The following is a 24,050-nucleotide window of genomic DNA, read 5'->3' on the forward strand; positions in this document are numbered from 1 at the left end:
ATTCAAAATTTAGATTTTGGTCTACATGATTAATCCATCCAAAACTCTTATTTTAACCAAACTGTACAAAATCCAAAGCAGTATTTCTCATAGGAAATAATGTAAATCCAATTAATCCATTCCGGACCACGAAAGATATCGACAATTTTTTTTTTTTTTATAGAGATTAATTATAGCTTTACATGCAAAAACTGTGGAGAAATATAAATGAGTAATGACGTGGATAAACATCAGTTTTACCTTTATTGAATACTCTTGATAGCATATACAGACGCTCCCCAACTTACGAACGAGCTCTCACAGCGCCAAGCGTCGGTATTAGCGGCGGAAAGAAGCACTACAGTACTCGGAAAAAGGTGCGCAATACAAAATCTAACTTACAGCATCTCTTTCCGAACATTTTTTGACATGCGCGCAGACATATTCGTATGTACCGTTGTTCGTAACACGAATGTTCGTAAGTAGGGGAGCGTCTGTACAGTGTTCCCTCGGTCACTTTTCGCGGCCTTGCTGTTTCGCAGATTTTTTTTAGTGCAATTTTACATGCATTTTTTTTTTTACAGTAATGTACCTATTTTATAACATTTATGAATGTTTGAACATTGAGAATGTTAAAACAAGAGAGGAATGTGAGAAAATGTAAATGCCTCGATGAGAAAAGTGTACAAAATGTGTGGTGAGAGGTTTTAGAACCGTAAAACATTTATAATAAATGTAAAACATAAGGCTAACTACTTCGCGGAATTCATTTTTTGGAACCTAACCCCAGTGGAAAACGAGGGAACACTTATAGCGAGAAGCCTTTTTCCAAGTTATTTCTAGAATTTGATCGGGTTTCTCACAGTCAAATTGTTGGCATTCATAACTTTCTGTCATAACGTGTAAAAACCGGGGTTCAACAGGCAGCGAGGTGTATTCCATAATGCAAGCTTTTATTAACAATAACTAGACATTTGGAATTCTGGAGAAATTACTTCTAATGGCTAAAAGGCTGAATAAAAAAATGAAACGTAAAATAATTCAGAATTATTTAAAATGATATAGATAGGGAATGATATTGAATGACATGGAATGAGTTGAATACAGATTTTTTTTTTATAGGTGACTATATGTCGTAACTGGAGGTGAATATGTAACTTTTTGGAATTTGGAGCTTTAGATGATTTTGTGAATAAGAGTAAGAAATGAGATGGCTTGAATGATCTGCACATGTTGAAGCTGGAATGAATTGAATTGGGCAAGTAATGTTGAGGGAGGAGTGAAGAATGTAGATTATATCAGAATCTGGGAATTTCTGGGGGTAAAAAAAATTGGGAATTTTTGATATGTGCAAAATTTTGGCATGTTATAAATCGTTCATAAGGTGAATTGAATAAGCAGAATGATTGAAATTTCGAATGGGAACTCGCTAAAGCTGTTATTTTCAAAGAATGGAGGAAAAAAAGAATGATAAATAAATAAGTATGTGGGTATTTGGTCTTAGTTGGAATACATGGGGATTTTTTAGTTCAATTATGGGAAAACTAAATTTTTGGGATGAAAAAAATACAAGCCTCCACGGCGTGAATTTTTGGAATATCTTGAAATTGGAATGATGTGAATCGGATGAATTAAGTGAAAGGAAAAGCGCTTCAAAAAATTGGGAAGGATAAAAACACAAAAATATTGTGTAAAGGCCTTTAGCCTTCATACAATAAGCCACGCAGTGAAGGTGAAGCAACATCGGTGTGGCAAAAGTCAGGCCTTCAAAATAAAATAAACATACATTTTTGGCCCTATGTTGGCTTATGTAGAAATCACACTTAAACTATTGTATGTGTATATTCTTCTGTGCGCTTTTATTTTTGTGTCACGCAGATGAGTTTTGCATACGACTTACCAACTGTTAAACCCTTTATATGCAATATGAAAAGTGTGTATTTTTTCCCAACAAAAACTGTGCGGATGTATGAAGACCGGATGAAATTCAAACCCATTAAAAAAATCATTGAATTCATAAGGAATTCAAGGTTACATTGATTTGTGCCCCACTGATTTCTCTTCTTTCTTTCTTTTTTTTTTCTGGAGAACTCAGTATTGTTCATTCGGTAATTTTACCGATTTGACATGTCATCATCATTGCTCTCCTTTATTTTTTATTTTTTATTTTTTGTATTTGGGTGAGTATGTGTATGTGCGAGTGTGTGGGTATTCATTAGTTCACCTAAAACCTATTAAAAAATCCCATACCGTTGACCTAAACCGAACACTTCCAGCCAGAGTCGTGAGGCCGTCAGGAGACCCGAGGAAGGACCAAAGAAAAGAAAAGAAAGCCCCACTGATTTCTAACCTAAATTATTTTATACCGTGTCAGTCAAAAGCTACTATTGCTCATGCTACGGAAGCTAAAGCTGCGTTCTAACTTTTGACTCGAATTGTGCATTTTTCATTCTCCTCATGATTTTTGTTTGCTGTAAATCCCCTTGATTGCGAGCTAACCACTCACTATATGTTAGCCAGTATGGTTCCTTGGCTGATGAAGCAGAGCTTTGTATTAAAACTGTGGGCATAAATGCTTCACACTCCACTTGGGTAAACAATGCAGGAACATGTAGTAGTAGCAAAGCATATTGCGGCAAATTCAAGTGTCTTATAAAGCGCATCTGAGGAAACAAATGCGCAAAGCTGCTCTGTAAAAGTGTTAATGCTGTGACACTATACAATTTGTTTGTGTTACTATCGGAATGCAGTAAGCACATATTGTTTCAGTCCTAAAGGAACAGCTTGCACTTTCCTGGAAAAACTTTTTGCACTTCTTTTGGAGTTGGATTTTTGTGTGTCTTTTCTGCCCAGTGTTTTTTCTCCCTAATGTGATTCTTGCTTTCAGGACCACGCGGAGATTAACTCCACCATCCTGCGGAGCCAAACTAACACGGCGCGCGTGGAGGGCCTGCGCTCGGGCACCGTGTACGTGGTGCAGGTGCGGGCGCGGACCGTGGCCGGTTTTGGCAAGTACAGCAGCAAGATGTGCTTCCAGACCCTCACAGATGGTGAGGATCCGCAAGCCAGGAGAGACCGCGCACTCTCTCACTTTCTCACTCACGCACACAAACACTCCACGTCTCACATCGTATTTGTTATTGCAGTATTATTAGTTGGTGGGATTGATGTGGAGCGTAGCGTTCAATTGCACTTGTGTTTCCACGGCAAAATTAATTCCTTTCAAGAGTGTGTGTTTACGCATAGCCCACATGTCTGTGTGTGTTAGTAGAAAGCAGGATGTCGTTTGTTTGTGCAGCTAACTGTGCTTGATCCGCAATGCTAAGCTAATTGGTTTTTCACCCAACCATTCCAGCGTTGGAGTGCTGTGATTAGTAGTTGATGGGATTTTTTGGGGCGGGGTGGCATAAGAGGGGGTTTAACAGAGAAATGGAGGGATCGAAGAAGATCTACAGGAACCTGTGACACTCGTTATGAAATGAGTAACGGAAGTGTATCGGTCAACTAGAATGCAACATCTATCACTAAGGCATCAAGATGAACAAATGGAAAAACTATAAATCTGGTCAGAGGTAGCAAGTCCAGTTCCAGAAAGTAAAAACCCTGCCACAGTTTGGCTTTAGCCCCTGATGCTAGCTAATTAGTTAGCTCTCTAAAAGGAAACCAAGCACAATGGGAGCTAGCTATGGAGCTAGCTAACAGGTAAAGGAAGAAGAGGAAGAAGAAGAAGGTAAACAAGCATCATGAGAGCTAGCTAGTGAGCTAGCAAGTCCAGTTCAGAAAGTAAAAACCCTGCCACAGTTTGGCTTTAGCCCCTGATGCTAGCTAGTTAGTTAGCTCCCTAAAAGGTAACCAAGCACAATGGGAGCTAGTTAGGGAGCTAACTAACAGGTAAAGAAAGAAGAAGAAGAAGGTAAACAAGCATCATGGGAGCTGGCTAGTGAGCTAGCTTGCTAGCACCTGGGGCTAAAGCCAAACTGTGGCAGGGTTTTTACTTTCTGGACCTGGATTTGCCACATCTGACTCTGGTTTACAGTTTATCATAACAATACTACATAACTATTTGAAATCTTTACACCCCTAAATAAGTGCATTGACTTCCTGTCTATGCCATGACACCATTGCCTCATCTTCAGCGGAACAAAATGATAGTTTTGTTTTTACTAGAGATTTTAAAATCGAAAAAACTTAAGATATTTGCCGACTGTATTTATTTATTTATTATGTATTTTTTTAAACAGTAACACATTTCAACATAAGAGAAAGATAAAGATGAGTAACAAGTCAAGATCATAGGTTATAGTGATAACAGTGATTCATTGTGCGAGAGAGTCTTCTGTATTTGAAATAAGCAATATACCTTGATGGATGACACACCAGCCACGGTGTTGTCTCCAACTGCAAACAAAGCTTATTTTTTGGGTCATTTATTGTATTGACGGTTAATCATTGGTGGAAATTTGATGATGGTGAAGGAAGAAATTATTGGAATGGCATTGAAGGTTGACCTTTGTGGCTTAAACGGATGCTGCGGCACATTCATGCCCCCCCTGTCAGTGTTTACAAACGTTTCCGCAAAACAAAGGCACACGCTTCACGCTCGCTGTTTTTCATTTATTAGCTCGCCACCACCGCACGATATTTGTCAGCGCACTTATTAGCAGGCACCAGCGAGCCACTGACGCTCGTACCCGGGGGCTCCACCTGCTGCCATTACACTGGTTTTGCCTCCACATACACCACCCCCCCCCCTACACACACCCCCCACACTGAAAATTGGCTCTTAATATGGAGCTTAGCATTAGTGTTCTGGGTAATTTTCAAAATTTGAACCTTTCCATGCATTTTAACGGGAATGTGTGGGAATGCATTGTTTAAACAAACAAAGCCACAAAAAAAAACAATAACAATAGGAAATTACTGTACTATTTTTTTTATTTTCATTTCATTTGTTCATTTATTTCAGGCAACAATCAACATCAACAATATATACATTTTTCCAAACAATACTCAAATAAAACCTGGCCTGAAAAAAAAGTGGGAGGAAGAAAAACTTAAAATTAAGGATGATGCTTAATAAATGTAGTAAATACAATGTATATAAAAAATATATATTTAGCATAACTGTAACTAAAATAACCATATTTGTTTATGAAGAGTCCATTACCTTGAAAGTGTTTAGCAAAATGCAGAGGCTAGGCTTGCTTGAGGAGCTTCATGAAAAAAGTTATGTATGTGTGTTTTTTTTTCTTTTCAATTACTAAAAGAATCTACAGCACAAAAACATGATTCTGGATTTTTTTTTTTTATAAAGACCTTTTTCTTTACAGGTATGGGGGAGAGGCAAACTGGATTTAAAAGCATTTAATATTTGACGGTAGCTTCAGTTTTGTTGGCAGCTTATTCCATTTGCGTGCAGCATAACCGCTAAATGCTGATGCACCATGTTTGCTTTGAAGTCTGGACTCTATTATTTGACTTGTTTGCTAAACCTCTAAACCCTACTGGGTTTCGTTTCCATCAGTGTTTCTTTACATGTATTCAGCATCTTAAACATTCAGTGATTTCTAAGCATATTTTTTTAAAAGTTCTGATCTCTTAGTTTTGGTCCGAACCTGAGCTGCAGCTATTTGATGCTCTTTTGAAGGAGGCCAGTCAGAAGGCCGTTACAATAGTCAAGTCTGTTATTATTCTATGAGGACTCTACATTTGTGTGTTTTTTTTCTTCAATGAAGGAACTAAACTATTTCACGCTAGACAAAGTCATGCTGACAAATAAAACTGCTGAAATTTGATGCTGTTTAGTTATACGAGTTCACATGGATTTCTTACGTCAAACAGAAATGTTCCACCCCATTACGCTAAATAAAATGTCCTTGTGAACACACAGCCAGCAGTTTGATTGACATGTGTACTGAAAAACAGGTTATTGCTGCACTTCTAAGGTGACTTGATGTCTACCGGAAACGCTAACTGATTGCAAATGGTGCCCGTTTACAACTGAAACAGGTCACAGTGTGATTTTCCGCTGTCAAGGTGCATCACCACCCCAGCAAAAAAGGCGATCCGTCTTGACCCCCCGTCACCCGATGTACATCAAAAAGCCAACGGCCGCTTGCGTGCCGGAGTGGCGGCGACGACACCCTTCAGACACTTTCTTGATAAATGTGCCAGCTGACAGAGTGTGCGGCTCCTGTCACACAATGTCCTCAAGAATCCTGGCCGACTCCCACGCTTTGCTCCGAGGATGCGTTCATCCTACGTTTTTTTATTTTTTTTATCCTGTTTTTACTGAAATATTATTCTTTGACCGAGAGTAGTTGAAGATTAAGATTCACTGATTGTCACACCCACCTAAGTGGGGCGAAATTCATTCTCCGCATTTGACCCATCCCCTGAGGGAGCGGTGAGCAGCAGCAGCGGCCGCGCTCGGGAATCATTAGGTGATCTACCCCCACCCCGATTCCAACCCTTAATGCTGAGTGTCAAGCAGGGAGGCAAATGGGTCCCATTTTTAGAGTCTTTGGTATGACCCGGCCAGGGATTGAACCCACGAAATCCCAGTCTCAGGGCGGACACTCTACCACTAGGCCACAAAACTGGTAAGACAGGCGTTAAGGCAGCCTGCCTCTGTCATGTAAATGTTGTTCTCCAACTTTTTGGGTCCAAGGCAGGCTTATTATAACAAAAACTAATGGAATAGCTAAAACCAAAATTGGAAAAACATTTTCGTAAACAAAATGAAATAAAAGCGTTTCTAACTGAAACTGCACATCACGTTTATAAAACTAAATGAAACTAACTATAGTTCTAGCAAAAATGTTCTTTGTTTTCATCTTTGTCAATTACTTTCTTACATGAGCTTTCAGGGTTATTATAAATGTTGTTGTTTTTTTTTATTACTGTACGTCCACACAGAAGAAGCAAAAGATGGCAGTCATTTGAGAATTGTAGTTTACTGTATTGCACCACAATACTTGCACTCGACAAATGCTCCATATATAAAAATTAATTTAAAAAATACCTCTACAAGTAAAAAAATGTATACTGAAAGTCTGAAACTAAAACACCACTAAAAATTAAAACAAACTATATTGTTTTTGAAAATAAAATAAAATGAACGTAACTGCTGAAAAATGAAAACAAATAAGTAAAAAAATGATATACAGTATATATATATGTATATATATATATATATATATATATATATATATGTATATATATATATGTATATATTTATATATATATTTATATATTTATATATATATATATATATATATATATAATAAAACGAAAACAAATAAGTTAAAACTATATATATATATATATATATATATATATATATATATATATATATTTAGTTTTAACTTATTTGTTTTCATTTTTCAGCCATATATATATATATATCAAAACAAATAAAAATAGCTATATTAATATTTTTGACAAAAAATAAAATCAACAAACCTGCTGAAAAAAAATTTAAACTAACTTTTTTTTTCTTTTTTAAGTCAAAACAAATAAAGGGACCGCTAACAAACCTTTTTTTGCCAGATCCCTCTTATTCTATCGAACCTCTCTGCTTACCATGTAAGCTATGACTACAAAATATGTCTGTGAAAGCATACTAGAACATCTGGACTTTGTTTGAGGTGGCTCAGAAGCACTTTAGATGGCAGCAGGTTCTGTTTGGTTAGTGTTTTTTTTTTTAAATAAAAAAAAACACCGCTACGTCCCCAGTTATGATGGCGTGCAGCAACTATCTTAAATGAAATAATTGTTTTACTTCCCGTCTTGAAAATATATTTTTAAGTGAGTTGTTAAAGTCGCGGGCCACATTGATGGTGAAAAGGGTTGTGAAATGATTTATCTTGGTGTAATTTGTCATTTTTGGTATTTGAACCTTTTTATATGAACAGTAACTCCCTTCTTTTTCCAAGCCAACATGTCGAGGAAGATAACCAGTTCTTGCTTGGGTGTTTGAGACTCCACAGTATTTATGTTTTCTGTGCGATGTCTTTTGGTCCCAACCTTGTGAAGCGACATTCCAAAGTCTACTTTCTTTTACAGGTACGCCAAGAGTGAAAGATGAGGGCCCCCCCCCCCTTGTCATTCTTTTTTTTTTTTTCTGGCATCAGTCGCACGTCACCTCGCTTTCTGTTGCTCGGTCTCAGTTTATCAAACACAACCTGTCACTCAGCGCCGCCAAAGCTCGCCGGATTTCAGTCGGCGCCTCTCAGCTGAGACATCTGTATGTTTTCTTTATCCGTCAGACATCCAGGCGAGCCGTTTGGCACGCACAAAAGGACACACTCTCACGTGAAATGCCGAACGCACGCAAGCGTGCCCTTTAAAGTGGGGCTGTTGTTTTTTTTACGTTTTTTTTTTTTACGTTTTTTTTTTTTTTATGTCAAACAGCACTTTGCCAATGTCTTGGCCGATCATTAGATTTGTTATGCCAGCAATGCTGTACTGACCTTATAGAACATAAAATTCAGTCTACTTAGAACATGGCTATATAAGTTACACGTATTACACATACAGTGGTGCCTTGACTTACAAGTTGAATTTGTTCTGTGACCAGGCTCATAACTGAAAACATTTGTATCTCAAATCATCTTTCCCCATTGCAATGATCAAAGATGTCATTCATCCATTCCAGTTTACCAATAAAACACAAACAAAAATAATTGAAATGTGTTTTTCTAAAAAATAATAAAAAATAAAATAAAATAAAAATAAAAAAGCAGCATTCGACACTAAATTACTTAGAGCATAAAAGCATACATTCATAAAATAGTTAACTAATTTGCTCCCAAAAACGTATAAAAACGTTCTATTTTAAATATTGCCGTGGTCCCAAAAACTTATTTCTACATGTTTTTTGTTTTTTTTATGCTAGAGCATATAGAAGGCTTTGGTGCAGCCTCTGACCTGAAGAAGACGCTTAAAGCAATGGTAGTTATTACAACAACAAAAAACGGTTAGGGGGTGGCAGCAGAGTATAAGAGCTCAACCAGGGCCATGTTGCAAAAAAAGCTATTTTCCCCCAATGTTTTCAACAGATTTGTGAATAATGATCAAACTTAGCTATATTCTAATGCTAATTGCTGCAAAACGGAAACAGATAGAAATTTACTTTTTTTTCCTGATGAAAGAAGAGACCCTAGTCTTTCTTTTGGTCGGTTCCATGTTTGTATAGCAATAGAACACAATATTCTGTGGGCCTTGCAAAATTAGTCAAAATGCAGTGAAACAGCTGGGAGCAAAGGGGGTTGCTTCAGTAAAAATGGCTGGGAGTGAATGAGTTAACTAGGATGTAAAGAATTGAACAGCGTATGCATCTTGATTCATTCATTATGCAGCTCCTTCCTTTGGCCACCAGTATAATATATATTAAAGGTGTAATGATTAATCGACAAATAATCGATTATCAAATTAATTGATAATCATTTTTGACAATCGATTAATCATTTAGATTCCTTGTTTTAATTAATAATTTTATAAATAGAATGTTTGCTTCAATACAGTAAATATCTTACTGAGGCGGGATGGATTTTCTCGGCAAAGGAGAAGTGCTCACTACAGTAACACAGATTTAGACTGGTTTGTGAAAAATATTTTAGAGAAATGGTGATAGTGTATATATGATTTTTTTTTATCTTTGAGTTCATCAAAAACTGAACTTTTCCATTTAATTTTTTGTTGAGTATATGAATATCAACTTTGAATATCGAATTTGAACAAGGTGACATCATAAGGATCATTGAACAGTCTAATTAAAAAAAAACAAAAAAAAAAACTTGATTATTTGGAAATGCTTTATTCCTCTCCGAGTGTTCTGTTTTCAAAATCTGTATTTTTTTTTTTTCATTTCAGATGACTTCAAATCAGAGCTGAGGGAGCAACTTCCTCTAATCGCGGGGTCAGCGGCTGCAGGCGTGGTCTTCATTGTTTCGCTTGTTGCCATCTCCATCGTGTGCAGCAGGTAAGCACAATTTCTTGAAGCGCCCACACTGAAGATTTATTTATTTTTCCTCCTCGTAATGAAATCCTAGCCAACGTTTACTGCTTTATTTATGCTGTTTTCCTCCTCCAGCGTGCACCGTTCTCTTGGGCATTGAAGCAAATGCAAGGCTACACTCGTGACAATATAAATGTATCAGAAATAATGCCAACCTTATGCTAACACTGCCAGGCATGTTACTGTACATGACGGCTTTGCTTTGCATTAATGTCAATAATGTAAAGCCCCCCCCCCCAAAAAAAAAAAATGTAACCTATATCCGCCTGCAGTCATATTGATAATCATATCCCTGGGAAGTGCTTGCTACATAAACACATGCAAATAAGCTTGTTATATTGCAGAACTGCAAGCAAGCATATTCCACAATGCTGCATCCTTTCCCAGAGAAGTTAAACTGTTCCAACTTTCGCCTCGTTAGTAAAGTCGAGCTGATTTAATTTGGCATTAGCCGGTCACTCCGTCACGTCTAAGGCTAAGGCGCCCTTGCTTTAGATATTTGAAGGTCACATGTACTGCTGAGCCGTGCGCAACTTTGAGCCTCCACAAAAGAGGCCGGCCTCTTTTGATGAGACGGCAACCAAGACATGAAAAGCAAAAGTGATCCTATCGAGATCTAATTAAAACTCGGCTCATTTTCATGAACGCCATTTACCATGGCGAACCTTCCCCACCACCTCGCCGACCCCCCCTTGCCAAGTGATCTGACTGCAGCCGCGTTTTATTCTGTGGCATTTGCAGTCCCCTTGTTTACAGCATCTGTCATCTGGTCGTCATTCGTCTGCTTCTCTTTGTCTCCTGGTTGATCCGTTAGGAAACGGGCCTACACCAAGGAGGCCGTCTACAGTGACAAGCTGCAACATTACAGTACAGGAAGAGGTAAGTCCACCATCAATACAATACACGCTTGTCAAATATGTTTGTTGGATAGCTCAAATGTGTTGATGATTTTTGGGTCTGGATCCAAAATATAGGCCGCCCCCATTCCGGACAAAGTATGTTTTCTCAAACTATTTTGAGACAAAAAGATTGCAGAAACCTTCATTTGTACCTCGGTCTACAAAGGGGACACATTTTAACCCTGGAGAACCCACGGGGTCAAATTTGGCCCCTATAAATTCTGCTACTCAAATAACAAAGACCTTTTTTTTTTTTTCCAGCAGTGATTTTGTCCCTGTGTTCTTGTTTCCATTGGCCAAAGTGTGTTTGTGCATTCGAAATCCAGTTCTAAAATGCAGCAAATAAAACAAAAAATATTATATTGTTCAATGTAGCTGTGCATTTGATTGATTATTTTCATAAATTCTAAATAGTTTACTGACAGTTTTTGTTATTCAGATTTTTCGAAATGATACCCCTAAATCCCAAAGGGTCAAATTTCGCCCTAATCCTAAATTAGGGAATAAAGGCTTAAAATTGAAAAAACATATATTTTGGTGTTCAGTGAACAGTCATTTAATATATAATTCATAATTTTCCAAAGAAGAAAAGGGTTATTGGGTTCTCCAGGGTTCAAACCTAAAATATATTGGTCATCATTTGAATTTTCCAAGTAAAAAATTTGAATAAATTTTTCATAGCTACAGTACATGGTGCTGATAAAGCTTGGAAATGTATCACGAAAGTGCTTAAAATTTGAAATTAAAGATCGTATTTGAATAGATTTTTTTCTTTGTACTTTCCTGTCAATTTATCTTTTAGACTATTTTTTACTTTAAGCCTTTACATTTTAACATGAGAATATGCACTTTTTACTCGATGCATTTTCAAAACAAGGTCGTTATTCTTGTATTTGCATGCATGAAAACGGTTAAAATAATTGACCTAGAAGAAAAGGCAGCCGTCAAGTGTCTCCTGGCTGCGGCAATTATATAAAGCGTTACACATGGTCTCCTACATCTCAGCTTGTGATTGGCTCTACGACACGCTGTCACATGACGTACATTTGGCTGGATTAGAACAATTCGTAAACATGAGGACAATGCGTGCAGCCACTGCAGAGAAAAAATTAAGAAGTCACTGCATTTAAGCATTTTTTTTTTATAAATGCGACTCCATGCAGTACCTATTAAATGACCCTTATTATATGAACACCTAGTTAATGTTTTGCGATTGTGTCACATACACAGCACTATTTGTTATAACAAATGTTAATTCTATACCATTTCACTATTATATTTTAATCTCTACACTTTTTGGAATGCTTCTCCTTCCACATTTCTCGACCGATTCTCATCATTCCAACGTCAATATATTCCAAAAATTCACACCTTACGGGGTACTAATTTTCTACTTCAATTCACAACTTTCCTCCAATTTGACCCCCCCCCCCCCCCAAAAAAAAAAAAAAAAACACATTCAACATAACAGGATTCACATTATTGCCATTCCAAATTTTTGGAATGATTTTTAACATTCCCACAATTCTCACATAGCAAAAATTCCACTTTTTTCATAACTGTAATTCCACATCATTCCATTCTATATAACTCCACATCATTCCATATCTTTCAATATCATCCCACATTTTTCACATACATATTGTACATTTTTCACCAGTATCACTCCAATTCACACATGCCCAAAATTTTTTTTAAATTTCACCAATTCCAAATCATTCTATATCATTCAATATCTTTCAATGTTATTCAGTTATCATTCCCCATTTTTCACCAACATATTGCACATTTTTTGCCAGAATGATTCGATTACTCGATGTTTTTTAGTATCATTCCATTCATTCCTCGTAATTCCATTCCATTATCGATCTATAACATTCCACATCATTCTATATTTTTCCATGCAGCAATCCAGCATTCACACGCAATTTCTCCAGAAATTGGATTTTCTAGGTTATTTATTCTCCTACATTGGTTTGATCGTGTGTAACTTTGCTGTAGTAAGTTCAATGTACAGGTCAATCTTGTACAAAAATAAATATGAGGTTCACATTGGTAGGAAGCAGTCACTGTTGTAAAATGTATTCTCCATTCATTGCGACACTGACGCTGACAGACAGTCATCTCTCAGAGGCTTTACTGTGCCGTGTAGTAAGCACTCCCCTGACACTGCCTGGGATGGAGCCTGGAGGATACACACAGCTTCAAACACAAAAAGCCACCAAATCGTTTTGTGCCTCCAATAAAAAAAGCGTCTGTACTGCCGACCTCGCTGTCTGTAAAGGGGCTCACTCGAGGGGTTAGAGCTTTGTCGAGCCTGACGCAGCAGTGTTTCCAACACATACTTTGTCTCACTGCTACGGCAGGCAGGACTCATTAAAGCTGCCACGGACCAGAAGAGCCGAAACCAAAATGCCATGAAGACAGTAGACGAATCAAAGTCATCAATCATCAAATACGTCAATTTGCTGATAAGAGATCCTATTCATTTTTTTCCACAATGCAGACATTCAGGCATACCTCCCTCCCCCGCATCTCACCATCCCATAATGCATTGTTGTCTTTCACTCTCGTCTAAGATGGGACTGACAGTTTGGTAATTACAGTATTCAGTGCAACAATAAAAACGAGCCGCCAAAGCAATTGTTTTCGGTGAAATTTCGAAAAAAGGTGCCAGCTTCTCATTCAGACGCATTCTTTTCCAGCAATTACCACACACACATCAGGTGATGTGTTCACATTTTCAGCCTATCTAAGCTGTCAACAAAGATGCTTGCCTGTATTGGAAATTTTGCAGTGCAGCTGGAAAAAAAGAAAGACAATAAATCTTCATTCACAACGCTGAGCTATCATTTCTGCAGATTAGTCAGGTGCTGTTTGTGTGGCCTAGAAAAGCAACCGCTGATTTGTTTGATAGGCCACAAACGACATCGGTGTCTTAAATACGCATCCCCACACACTGTGCTTAAATATTTTAGATCATGTTTTTCCACATGTCCACTTCCTGTCAGCTAATTACCAAAACCAGGTGATAAAATGTTGCAAGAAATGTCTGAATAATACAAGGGAAGAATGATTGAACACAGTTGGATGCATCAATCAATATAGCTATCTTTAGCTTTCTATCTATCCATCCATCCATCCATCCATCCATCCATCCATCCATCCATCCATCCATCCATCCATCCATCCATCCATCCATCCAGCTAGCTAGCTAGCTAGAGACCTACCGAGCTAGCTAGCTAGAGACCTAGCGAGCTAGATAGCTAGCAAACTAGAAAGCTAGCGAGCTAGAGAGCTAGAAATGTATCTAGCAAGCTAGCGAGCTTAGTTTTAATTTCAAACAAAAGCATAAGTTGCACCAAGTTCCCAGGGCCAGCAGCAGCTCTTATAAAGTTTATTGAAAATTGAAATAGTCCTCTGAAGTTGACACAGTTTTAAATTGATCTTTTATAGGCAGTGAAGTGCATCTTCTGTTTCAATTTAATTATAACTGTTTTGATTTAGTTATAACTATTTAGAATTGGACAAAATTGCTTTGATTTACTTAGTATAGTTCTGTGTGAGAATTCAAATGATATCAGGGGGTGATCTTCTCTTTTTACATTCCTGACGGCATGTGGTGGGGGCGAGGCGAATGTGTTAATTAGATCTCTTTGTTTTTATTACCGGCCCCACTAAAGTCTGCCTCTCTCTGAAAAGCAACTCAACTCTCTTGTCTGATCTCCTGTTTAACATCTTGTGACTGTGGGAGGTGAGCCGAGAGAGAGGAGGGACTTTGGAAGGACAAAAGAATATTAGGGACGAGCATAGGGAGGGGCGACACAGATGAGAACCAACATGGCGCGGCATGGGTGCATCTTATCTGACCACAAGCTTTTGCCAATAAAACCTTAAGGAAATGCCTGAATTCACTGATCTCATTGTATGTTTTGATAATCAACATTATGAACATTGGAAAAAATAAGTAATCATCTTACTTACAGTAAGTAGTTAAATTTAATTAAAAAAAAACTAACTAATGCCGAATATCGGCACCGATAATTGGTCCTATCAGATTATCTGTCTATCGCTATTTAAAAAAAAATATATACATTTTCCATAATGGTAAATTACACTAAATCATACAGGGCGCTACTTTTAATATTTTGCTATTTTTGGATAATGTTGATCCAGTAAGTCCTCCTCAGTATGAGGATCTTATTAGTTTGTGTGAGTCGAATATTTGCGAGCATTAATTGTATTTTGTGTTTGTACACATAGTTCACAGTCATTAACTCTTTGACTGCCAGACGTTTTCAGAAACGGGATGTCGCCAGTGCCAGCCGATTTAAGCATTTTGACTGATCTTTCAAGGTCCACAGAAAATGTTGTGTTTGGACTATGGAAACACACATACTACCAAATGAAAGATTGAACTCTCATCTTTCATCAGAAAGAAAAAGTTCTTCAGTAATCAACAATAGAAAATGGTTAGTTTCACCAAAATGCTCTGTTTTGAAACAAAAAACGGAGAAAAAGAGCTTTTTGTGAAACTATGTTATTTCATGCACTCTAGTGAATTGTACACTTCTTTTTGTCCATGAATGATGCCACAAACACCTAAATAGTGCTTTACTTCTGTAAAACGCTTTCACCAACAATGAAAAAGTGTTTTTAGTTTGCAAAATACGTTTATTTCCATTCAACAGTGTAGCAATTTGACAAAACAATTTCGCAAACTATTTACAAATGTGTGCAACTGTGGTACTACTTACAATTATGTGGATGTTTCAAATACAGTTTTTCTTTTTGTAACGCTCTCCTGCGTGCAAGGAGAGGGAGCAGGATTCGCACAACAGATTACTTTCACTTTCATTGTCCGTTTCGCGTGCAGACGTTACACTTTCTTGACAGGCTTTTTTTCCGGGGAATAAATAGCAAGTAGCAGACTGTACACACACCTCCGATGAATATGCATTGGACTCGGGGTACTCTTCGTCGTCCGATTGAACGTCCGCCTGAGCGTGCTCGCTTGTGCTCCGCGTTTTCTGGTGTCAGCATCGCTAGCCCGTGAACCTTTATGACGTCGTCATAGCCGCCGCGTCAACGCTTCCAACTTCGCCGTCAACCTCGGAGTCACCACCATCATCATCATCGATGATGATCATCGTCGTCATCAATGTGCTCTTTAGCGTTGAAAATTCCCAACTGTGAGCTGCTTGCAAGATTGTCCGCTTCCTCCTCCATCTAGCTCCGCCTAACGTATTCTACTGCCGCGTCAATGCTTCCAACCACGGAGTCACCATCATCATCATCATCGATGATGATCATCGTCGTCATCAATGTGCTCTTTATCGTTGGTCGATGCTTTTCATCTTTGAAAAAAACGGCTCTAGCGTGAGCTGCTTGCAACCGCCATTATGGCTTCTTCAGCCATTGTCCCCACAACACTCTAGCCCCGCCTCACGTCTTCTGCTGACGCCCACCCGATCTTGTCAAAAGAGAGTCATCGCTGCCCTCTAGGGGCCAAAAATAGTCATTAGGCTCACTAGACCTGCTTGAAACTTTCAGGACAGCTCCGCGAGCCTTCCCTGCACCCGTTTCAAAAAAAAAAATGGGTGGACGTCTTTTAACGTCTTTGGCGCTCCTCCGTAGGTTTTTGCAGAACGTCATTTAACGTGTTTGGCAGTAAAAGAGTTAAGCATGACTTTTGTGCAGTTAATTGGTGGCTGCATTTGGGCCATTTACTAAATGAGCTTGGCAAACTAATAGATGCTGGGCATTGGTGAAAATAAAATGGTCGGAGTGCAGTGCTGTTCACTGTAATCCATAGCCCTGTTCAACTAAATAAAAATAATAATAAAAAGTTCAATCACCAGTCTAATGTTTGCCATTTTGCCGCTTTATTCATCCATCTAATTTGAAAAAAAGGTATCAGCTTAAGTCATGAGTTAAGTTCTCGTCGTTTGCCGCAACAGCCATTAACCTCCCTCTCGCAAGAAGTGTTGCTTTTCAAGGCTGGGTAAAAATAGGATGGCACTTTGGATACATTTGCTTCACACACTCACATGAGGGACTTGTGAAATATTTAAGAAAAAAAGCTGTTTCTTTTATGAAATGGCCACAAATATGAGTCCAGATAACACCGCGCAGGGAGCTACATACTGTTGGTTTTTAAATAATATATGAAAGTGGTGTTAGAAATGGGGACTGGGAAATAATGGGCTGCTGTTATGTATTTGCACAAGCGCATGCATGCATGTGTGGTCTACTGTATATTTGATTGTGGCCCCATATGTTTCTTCAAGTAACCATCCTCCAGGTTGATATATATATATATATATATATATATATATATATATATATTTTTTTTTTTTTTTTAATTGCTCAAGGTTTAATGATTAGGATGACTTGCTCAATGCAGGAAATTGAATTTCAAGTCGCTACTGCCATGTGTGGCCGAAAATGAAACTGCACACTCCCTTCTTTATGTACACAAAGCGCACATGACGTCACATCCGCAGACAGAGGGCGGGAAATTCAAAGCTGAATCTAGTGTGAAAACTATTGGCCAGGCTTGCAAGAGTTTCCATTGTGAACAGCTAAAGTGTTAATTTGCTAAATAGAAGATCTTTGAGTCAGAAATGGTCAGTTAAAAAATGTTTTGGAAAGATATTTTGGGCAAATTTCTACATTGAACAGCTTTAATATAAGGTTTTTTTTTGTTTTTTTTTTGGAGAGCTCAGTATTGTTCATTCGGTAATTTTACCGATTTGACATGTCATCATCATTGCTCTCCTTTATTTATTTTTTTATTTTATTTATATATATATTTTTTTTGTATGTGGGTGAGTATGTGTATGTGCGTGTGTGCGTGCGTGCGTGCGAGTGTGTGTGTATTCATTAGTTCACCTAAAACCTATTAAAAAATCCCATACCGCTCCAGATGGATATATTGAATCCTTAGCAGTGTTGCCGCGACAGCTTGGCAACGCCTATAAACCAGATCCTTTTTATGGAACGCCGAGCTATAAACGCTCTAATGGATTACCTTGAATCAAATCTGAATGGAATCTCTAATGAGCAATTAGATTCACACAGACACAGGGTTCAAGGCAATTAGAGCCGTAACCAGAATCAGCTTTAAGTGAAGATGGAGGTGAAGCTACCTTGATCCTTCCAAGAGCGGACCTCATCCCCTCGCTATCTCTCGGGACCCCCTCCGTCACTGCCTGTCTTATGCAAATGAAAAGGGCACAAATTGACTTGATGGGAGATGGGTTCGTTCCAATCATGCCCGCCACTCGTCGGAAGAGGTCTGCCTGGAGCGTCACTGTAGAAATTATGATTTGACGTCTGCTTGTTTACGATTATGTCCGTCTTGCAGCGGCGTGAATTGAATGTGTTTACAAGTGCTTTTCAGCAGCCGTGCCCGCCCGCTCTGTCAGCACCGAGAATCAGGCATTTCGTCCCGGGAACGGCGCTTAGCTATCGCCGAGTGGCATGAAGAGAAAGTTGATGGCGCAGCGGTTTTTATCTCTTTATGAGCTTGTAGTGAAAGGCTGGGGGCAAAATTGGCTCTAGCACTATTAAAGAGTTGAGCGACTGCAAAGGGGGAGGACTGAAAATATAGATGTGTCTTCATTGACTGTGTTGTCTCTCTCGTTGAGCCCTTCATCCTTCTTGCTATCTACTTTTACTCATCCAGCGGAATCTCTGAAGTTGAACACTCCCGAGGTCATACATTAAGAGTTGCACAAAAAAAAAGCCAACATTCTCATCTCAAGGCGTGTTAAGATAAAAATAACACAAGAAAAAAGGAAGATAGTTAAGTTATGTAAGGAGGCTCAAACTGTACGATGGTGAACAATTCTTTGAGCAATTAATTGTCACCACCAGTTGAAGTTTACTGTTAGCAGCCATATAGCATTGCCAGTCCAGGCATTTTTGCATACCAGTTTTGAGTTACAAGCATGGTCGCAGAACAAATCAAATTAATGATATCTAAAGGCTCCACACACTATTCCTATTTCAGTTATTTCCAATGGCAAAAATTCATCATAACAGAGGTTGGCCAACATCCTGGTGTTGTGTTATCCAATATAATTCCACATCATTCCATATCTTTAAATATCATTCCATATTTTTGCACCAACTTATTGCACATTTTTCACAGTATAATTTCAATTCTCACATTTAAAAAATCCAAATTTTTCACAAATATGATACAAAAACATTCTATATCATTGAATGGAATGAATAAAAAGGGGTACAAATTCTATATCATTCCACATTTTGCGCCAACTTATTGCACATTTTTCACAGTATCATTTCAATTCTCACATAAAAAAAATCACAAATTTTCACTAATATTATCCCACAACATTCTATATCATAGAATGGAATGAATAAAAAAGGGTACAAATTCTATATCATTCCACATTTTGCACCAACTTATTGCACATTTTTCACAGTATAATTCCAATTCTCACATTTAAAAAATCCAAATTTTTCACTAATATTATCCCACAACATTCTATATCATAGAATGGAATGAATAAAAAAGGGTACAAATTCTATATCATTCCACATTTTGCGCCAACTTATTGCACATTTTTCACAGTATCATTTCAATTCTTACATTTAAAAAAATGCACATTTTTCACTAATATTATTCCACAACATTCTATATCATGGAATGGAATGATTAAAAAGGGGTAAAAATTCTATATCATTAAATATCTTTCCGCATTTTCACCAACATGTAGCTAATTTTTTTCCACAGTATCGTTCCAATTCTCACGTACCAAAAATTTATATTTTTTTACCAATATAATGCAGCACCATTCCATATCATTCCACATTTTCACCAACACATATTGCAAATTTTTTCACAGTATCATTCCAGTTCTTACATACCAAAAGTTCTACATTTTCCCCTATAATTCCACATCATTCCATATCTTTCAATATCATTCCACATTTTGTGCCAACTTATTGCACATTTTTCACAGTATCATTTCAATTCTCACATTTGAAAAAATCCACATTTTTTCACTAATATTATTCCACAACATTCTATATCATAGAATGGAATGACTAAAAAGGGGTAAAAATTCTATATCATTAAATATCTTTCCACATTTTCACCAATATATAGCACATCTTTTTCCACAGTATCATTCCAATTCTCACGTACCAAAAATTTCAATTTTTTTACCAATATAATACAGCACCATTCCATATCATTCCACATTTTCACCAACACATATTGCAATTTTTTTTCACAGTTTCATTCCAGTTCTTACATACCAAAAGTTCCACATTTTCCCCTATAATTCCACATCATTCCATATCTTTCAATATCATTCCACATTTCCACCAACATATTTCACAGCATAATTCCACTGTTCAAATACCCCCCCCCCCCAAAAAAAAATCTCTTATCTTTACATGGAACTTAAACTGCCTGTTTGACCTTCCAACCATGCGTCAGATGTGCTATAATAACCATTTCCATCCAGTAGTAGCTTTTCATTTATCTTAAAGAGAACTATATATCAAGTTTAGTTGTCCTCATTAACAGTGTTAAAAGCTTGCAGTGACGGGAAGTAGTGCTGCGTCACAATGTGATTGAAGTCAACGACCTTTGGGTCAATTGCATTCGTCAGCCATTAACACAACACATCAGCCAAAAGAAAACAAAAAATAGATGGGTTTCTTCTCACTGGGCACCTTTGGTTGTTCTAGAACTCTCTTTGCGAGCCGACATGTCTAACTGCCCCTCACCGCTGGGCTGCCCGACCCACTTCTCAGGCTCGCCAGGGATGAAGATCTACATCGACCCCTTCACGTACGAAGACCCCAACGAAGCCGTCCACGAGTTTGCCAAGGAGATTGATGTCTCGACTGTTAAAATCGAGGAGGTCATCGGCGCAGGTAGAGTCGCTCTGTGTCTTTGTCTGAATGTTGTACTGTTATGTTCACAATTTAGTCAGGGTTGCAAAGCCAGCCAATCAGGAGGACCCGCGGACATGAGCTGAATGTAGGCCAGCTACCGTGGGATATACTATAATTGCATTAGAAATTGGTCTTCCCCCATGTGTCCTGGGCTTTTCTGATTATAGTTAATTTCAAATATGTTCTACCGTTCCTTTTTTCCAATAAATGATAGGACGTAATTATGTTTGGATTCTTTGTTTTCAAGTGATCAAACAGCGTCTGTTTGCTTTGATAGAAGCGGCTTCTTACATCTCGTATAGCCTTTTAACGCCACGTGATTGCTTTTATTGAGGTAAAAATAGGACTGGTAATGAGTTTGGGCCTGGAATAGCTCCTCTTAAATTGTCTTTCTCAGCAAGCGAGGTGAGAGAGAAACACAGCTACCACCGCTGTGGTTTAAAAAAATGTCATTTGTATTGACGCTGCAGAACATCTACTGGAAGTGATTGTTGTTCCTCAAATGGCTTCACCGTAATTTGCACAAAAGTTTTTGAATTTGGGTCTTTTATAAATAGTATTTAATTTATATAAATTATTCGTAACGTAATTTTTTTTACGAAATATAAGTAAAATGAGCCCAAATTTGGCCCACTTTTGGAAGTGTGATATCTAAGTCATTTCTGAATATTTTTTTTACTTGCCACTCAAAATGTTCATTTTTATTTATTTATGTTTATGATGCCCTCTAATGGACAATAAAAGCAATATCATCCTAAGAGCACAACTAACTAGCATTTGTGTGTGTATGTGTATATATATATATATATATATATATATATATATATATATATATATATATACACACATTGCCCTCGTGAAGGGATAAATGGGTAATCGCGGGAAATGCACATCAGGTGGACAGTGCATCAAAAAACATGAAAAATTATTATTTATAATGGGAGTCAATGGGCCAAAATTTGGAAATTTTTACTCACGTGTACTATAAAATGTGTTTCCCACATATCATTTTGACAATAATAATTTTGAAATTTTGGTCGGTTCCATTTTGAACTTCAACATGTGCAATTTCAGCTCACTCATTGATTTTTTTTCACATATGCTTTATATTTGATATTAATATTAATTAAAAAAGCCAAAAATTGCACAAATTCCACAAAGATTTATATAGCGTTTGTCCACCTTGCAAGGCCCTCAAAGCATTCGACTACTCATTCACATACTGATGACGCAGCATCAGGAGCAACTGGGGGTTCAGTATATTCATCAAGGGTACTTCGACATGGTCACAATGGCATGGGATCGAACCCACAGCCTCTGGGTTGTGGGACGACCACTCTACCACTGATCCACGTTACCAGAGGTCACAAATTCAGCTCCAGAAAGTAAAAACCCTGCCACAGTTTGGCTTTAGCCCCTAGCAGGTAAACAAGCACCATGGGAGCTAGCTAGTTAGCATCTGGGGCTAAAGCCAAACTGTGACAGGGTTTTTAACCTTCTGGACCTAGATTTGCCACCTCTACACGCCACCCCCATCATTATCATTATCATCGGGAGTAAATTTCCGCGATGACTCTGTTTTATGAGTCATCTTAAAGTAACAAAAGACACCCAAATAAATTTGATGGCAAGCTAAGCTAAGCTAATGATGACACCGGCCTACTCTTCTAGGTGAATTTGGGGAAGTATACAAGGGCCGTCTGAAGCTGCCCAGTAAGAGGGAGATCTTTGTTGCCATCAAGACCCTGAAGGCGGGCTACGTGGAAAAGCAGAGGCGGGACTTCCTGTCCGAGGCGTCAATCATGGGTCAGTTTGACCACCCCAACATCATCCGCCTGGAGGGAGTCGTCACCAAGAGCCGACCTGTCATGATCGTCACAGAGTTTATGGAGAACGGAGCCCTTGACTCCTTCCTTAGGGTGAGTGACTCTGTAATGAGAAGCTGTCAAGTGTTAATGATTTGATTATTGTCGCAGTCATTCAAGAATGATAGCAAGAGAGGCATCAATTGGTCTGGGAGAGAAATAAATGAATCCCATAAACGAGGATTTTTCGACATCATGCCCATGAAAACTAATTGTCTGCCTGGCTCTTTTGGCTCACAAAATTGGCAGTAATGCCCCCCCACTTCCGACCAGGGTCCAACTTTTTCCAGCGCAGCTTCCATCTGTTAGATCTGGTGCCTCACAGGCCCCAAAGCAATCAGATTTAAAGTAAGAAAAAGCATCCATTATTTAAATAACAATTAGCGTGTGTTCTTACATGGTGTGTTTCTCGCACAGTCTCTGACTGCAGAGACTTTATCCAATCATTGGTCCGCGTCTCGGTCGTTATACACAGCGGACACATAACATTTCGCAACTCTAAAGATGAATTACAGTGCTTTAGAGGAAAGGTCAGTTTACTGCAGCCTCCACATCCAAAGGAGCCAGATGAGGTGGTTTGGCCATCGGGTTAGGCTGTCGCACGGACGAATGATAAGGCGGTCACCAATTGCCAAATCATAATTGAGGCCGGGATATGGCTGTGTTTTATTTAGAGCTGTCAAAATTAATTGCTTAATCAAAAAAAAAAAAGTATTTCAACTCAAGGTGTCAGTCTGTGGAACAATCTGGATTGTAAAACAAAATATTCTCAGTCTATTTGTATTTTTTTTTAAATGTATAAAAACACAATTACTGCGAAAATATATATAGCACAAGGACACACAGTTGAATTATTTTTGAATTACCATATTTTTTAATATTGTTATACTGAAAGTGTCTTGACTGCTTACTGCCATTTATTTTGTGTTGTTGTTTGTGTGTGTTGACCAGGGGCAGACAAAACAAGTTTTACTTTTTTGTGTCCCCCTTCATTTCTTTTATTTTAAAGAGTGAAATAAAAATTTGAATTGAATTGAATCAACAAGTAATCGATTATCAAATTAATTTTGATAATTAATAATAATAATAATAATAATAAAGAGTAATTGTTTGGAGCCATTTTTTTTATTTAAAATTGTCCAAATCATCTGATTTCAGCATATCAACGATAATTGTTCACTGATTTCATGAAAAAAGACTGATTAACTGTTTTTAACTGTTTCTACTAAAAGCAACAACCGAACCGGTAACATCCCCCCTTTTGTTTTTGTTTTTTAAATCACTATACAAATATGAAGTACGAAATAAACAGCAATCTCTGTTTAATAAACAGTAATCAGGGAA

General features: G+C 37.9%; 1 protein-coding gene across 3 annotated transcripts in view; it reads left to right on the plus strand.

Annotated features, from left to right (window-relative positions):
• The window catches only part of ephb1 (EPH receptor B1), a 275,249-nt gene that overhangs the window by 210,386 nt on the left and 40,813 nt on the right, over positions 1-24,050 (plus strand). For 2 of the 3 annotated variants that reach the window (XM_077555878.1, XM_077555880.1), the window contains exons 7-11: positions 2,867-3,029; positions 9,856-9,964; positions 10,815-10,879; positions 20,632-20,820; positions 22,513-22,760. In XM_077555878.1, the coding sequence (XP_077412004.1) occupies positions 2,867-3,029; positions 9,856-9,964; positions 10,815-10,879; positions 20,632-20,820; positions 22,513-22,760 (774 nt within the window). The remainder of the gene's footprint in view (positions 1-2,866; positions 3,030-9,855; positions 9,965-10,814; positions 10,880-20,631; positions 20,821-22,512; positions 22,761-24,050) is intronic. The other variant, XM_077555879.1, reaches the window with a different exon arrangement.

The sequence above is a fragment of the Vanacampus margaritifer genome, chromosome 2 (assembly GCF_051991255.1).
Source record: "Vanacampus margaritifer isolate UIUO_Vmar chromosome 2, RoL_Vmar_1.0, whole genome shotgun sequence".
Lineage (NCBI taxonomy): Eukaryota > Metazoa > Chordata > Actinopteri > Syngnathiformes > Syngnathidae > Vanacampus > Vanacampus margaritifer.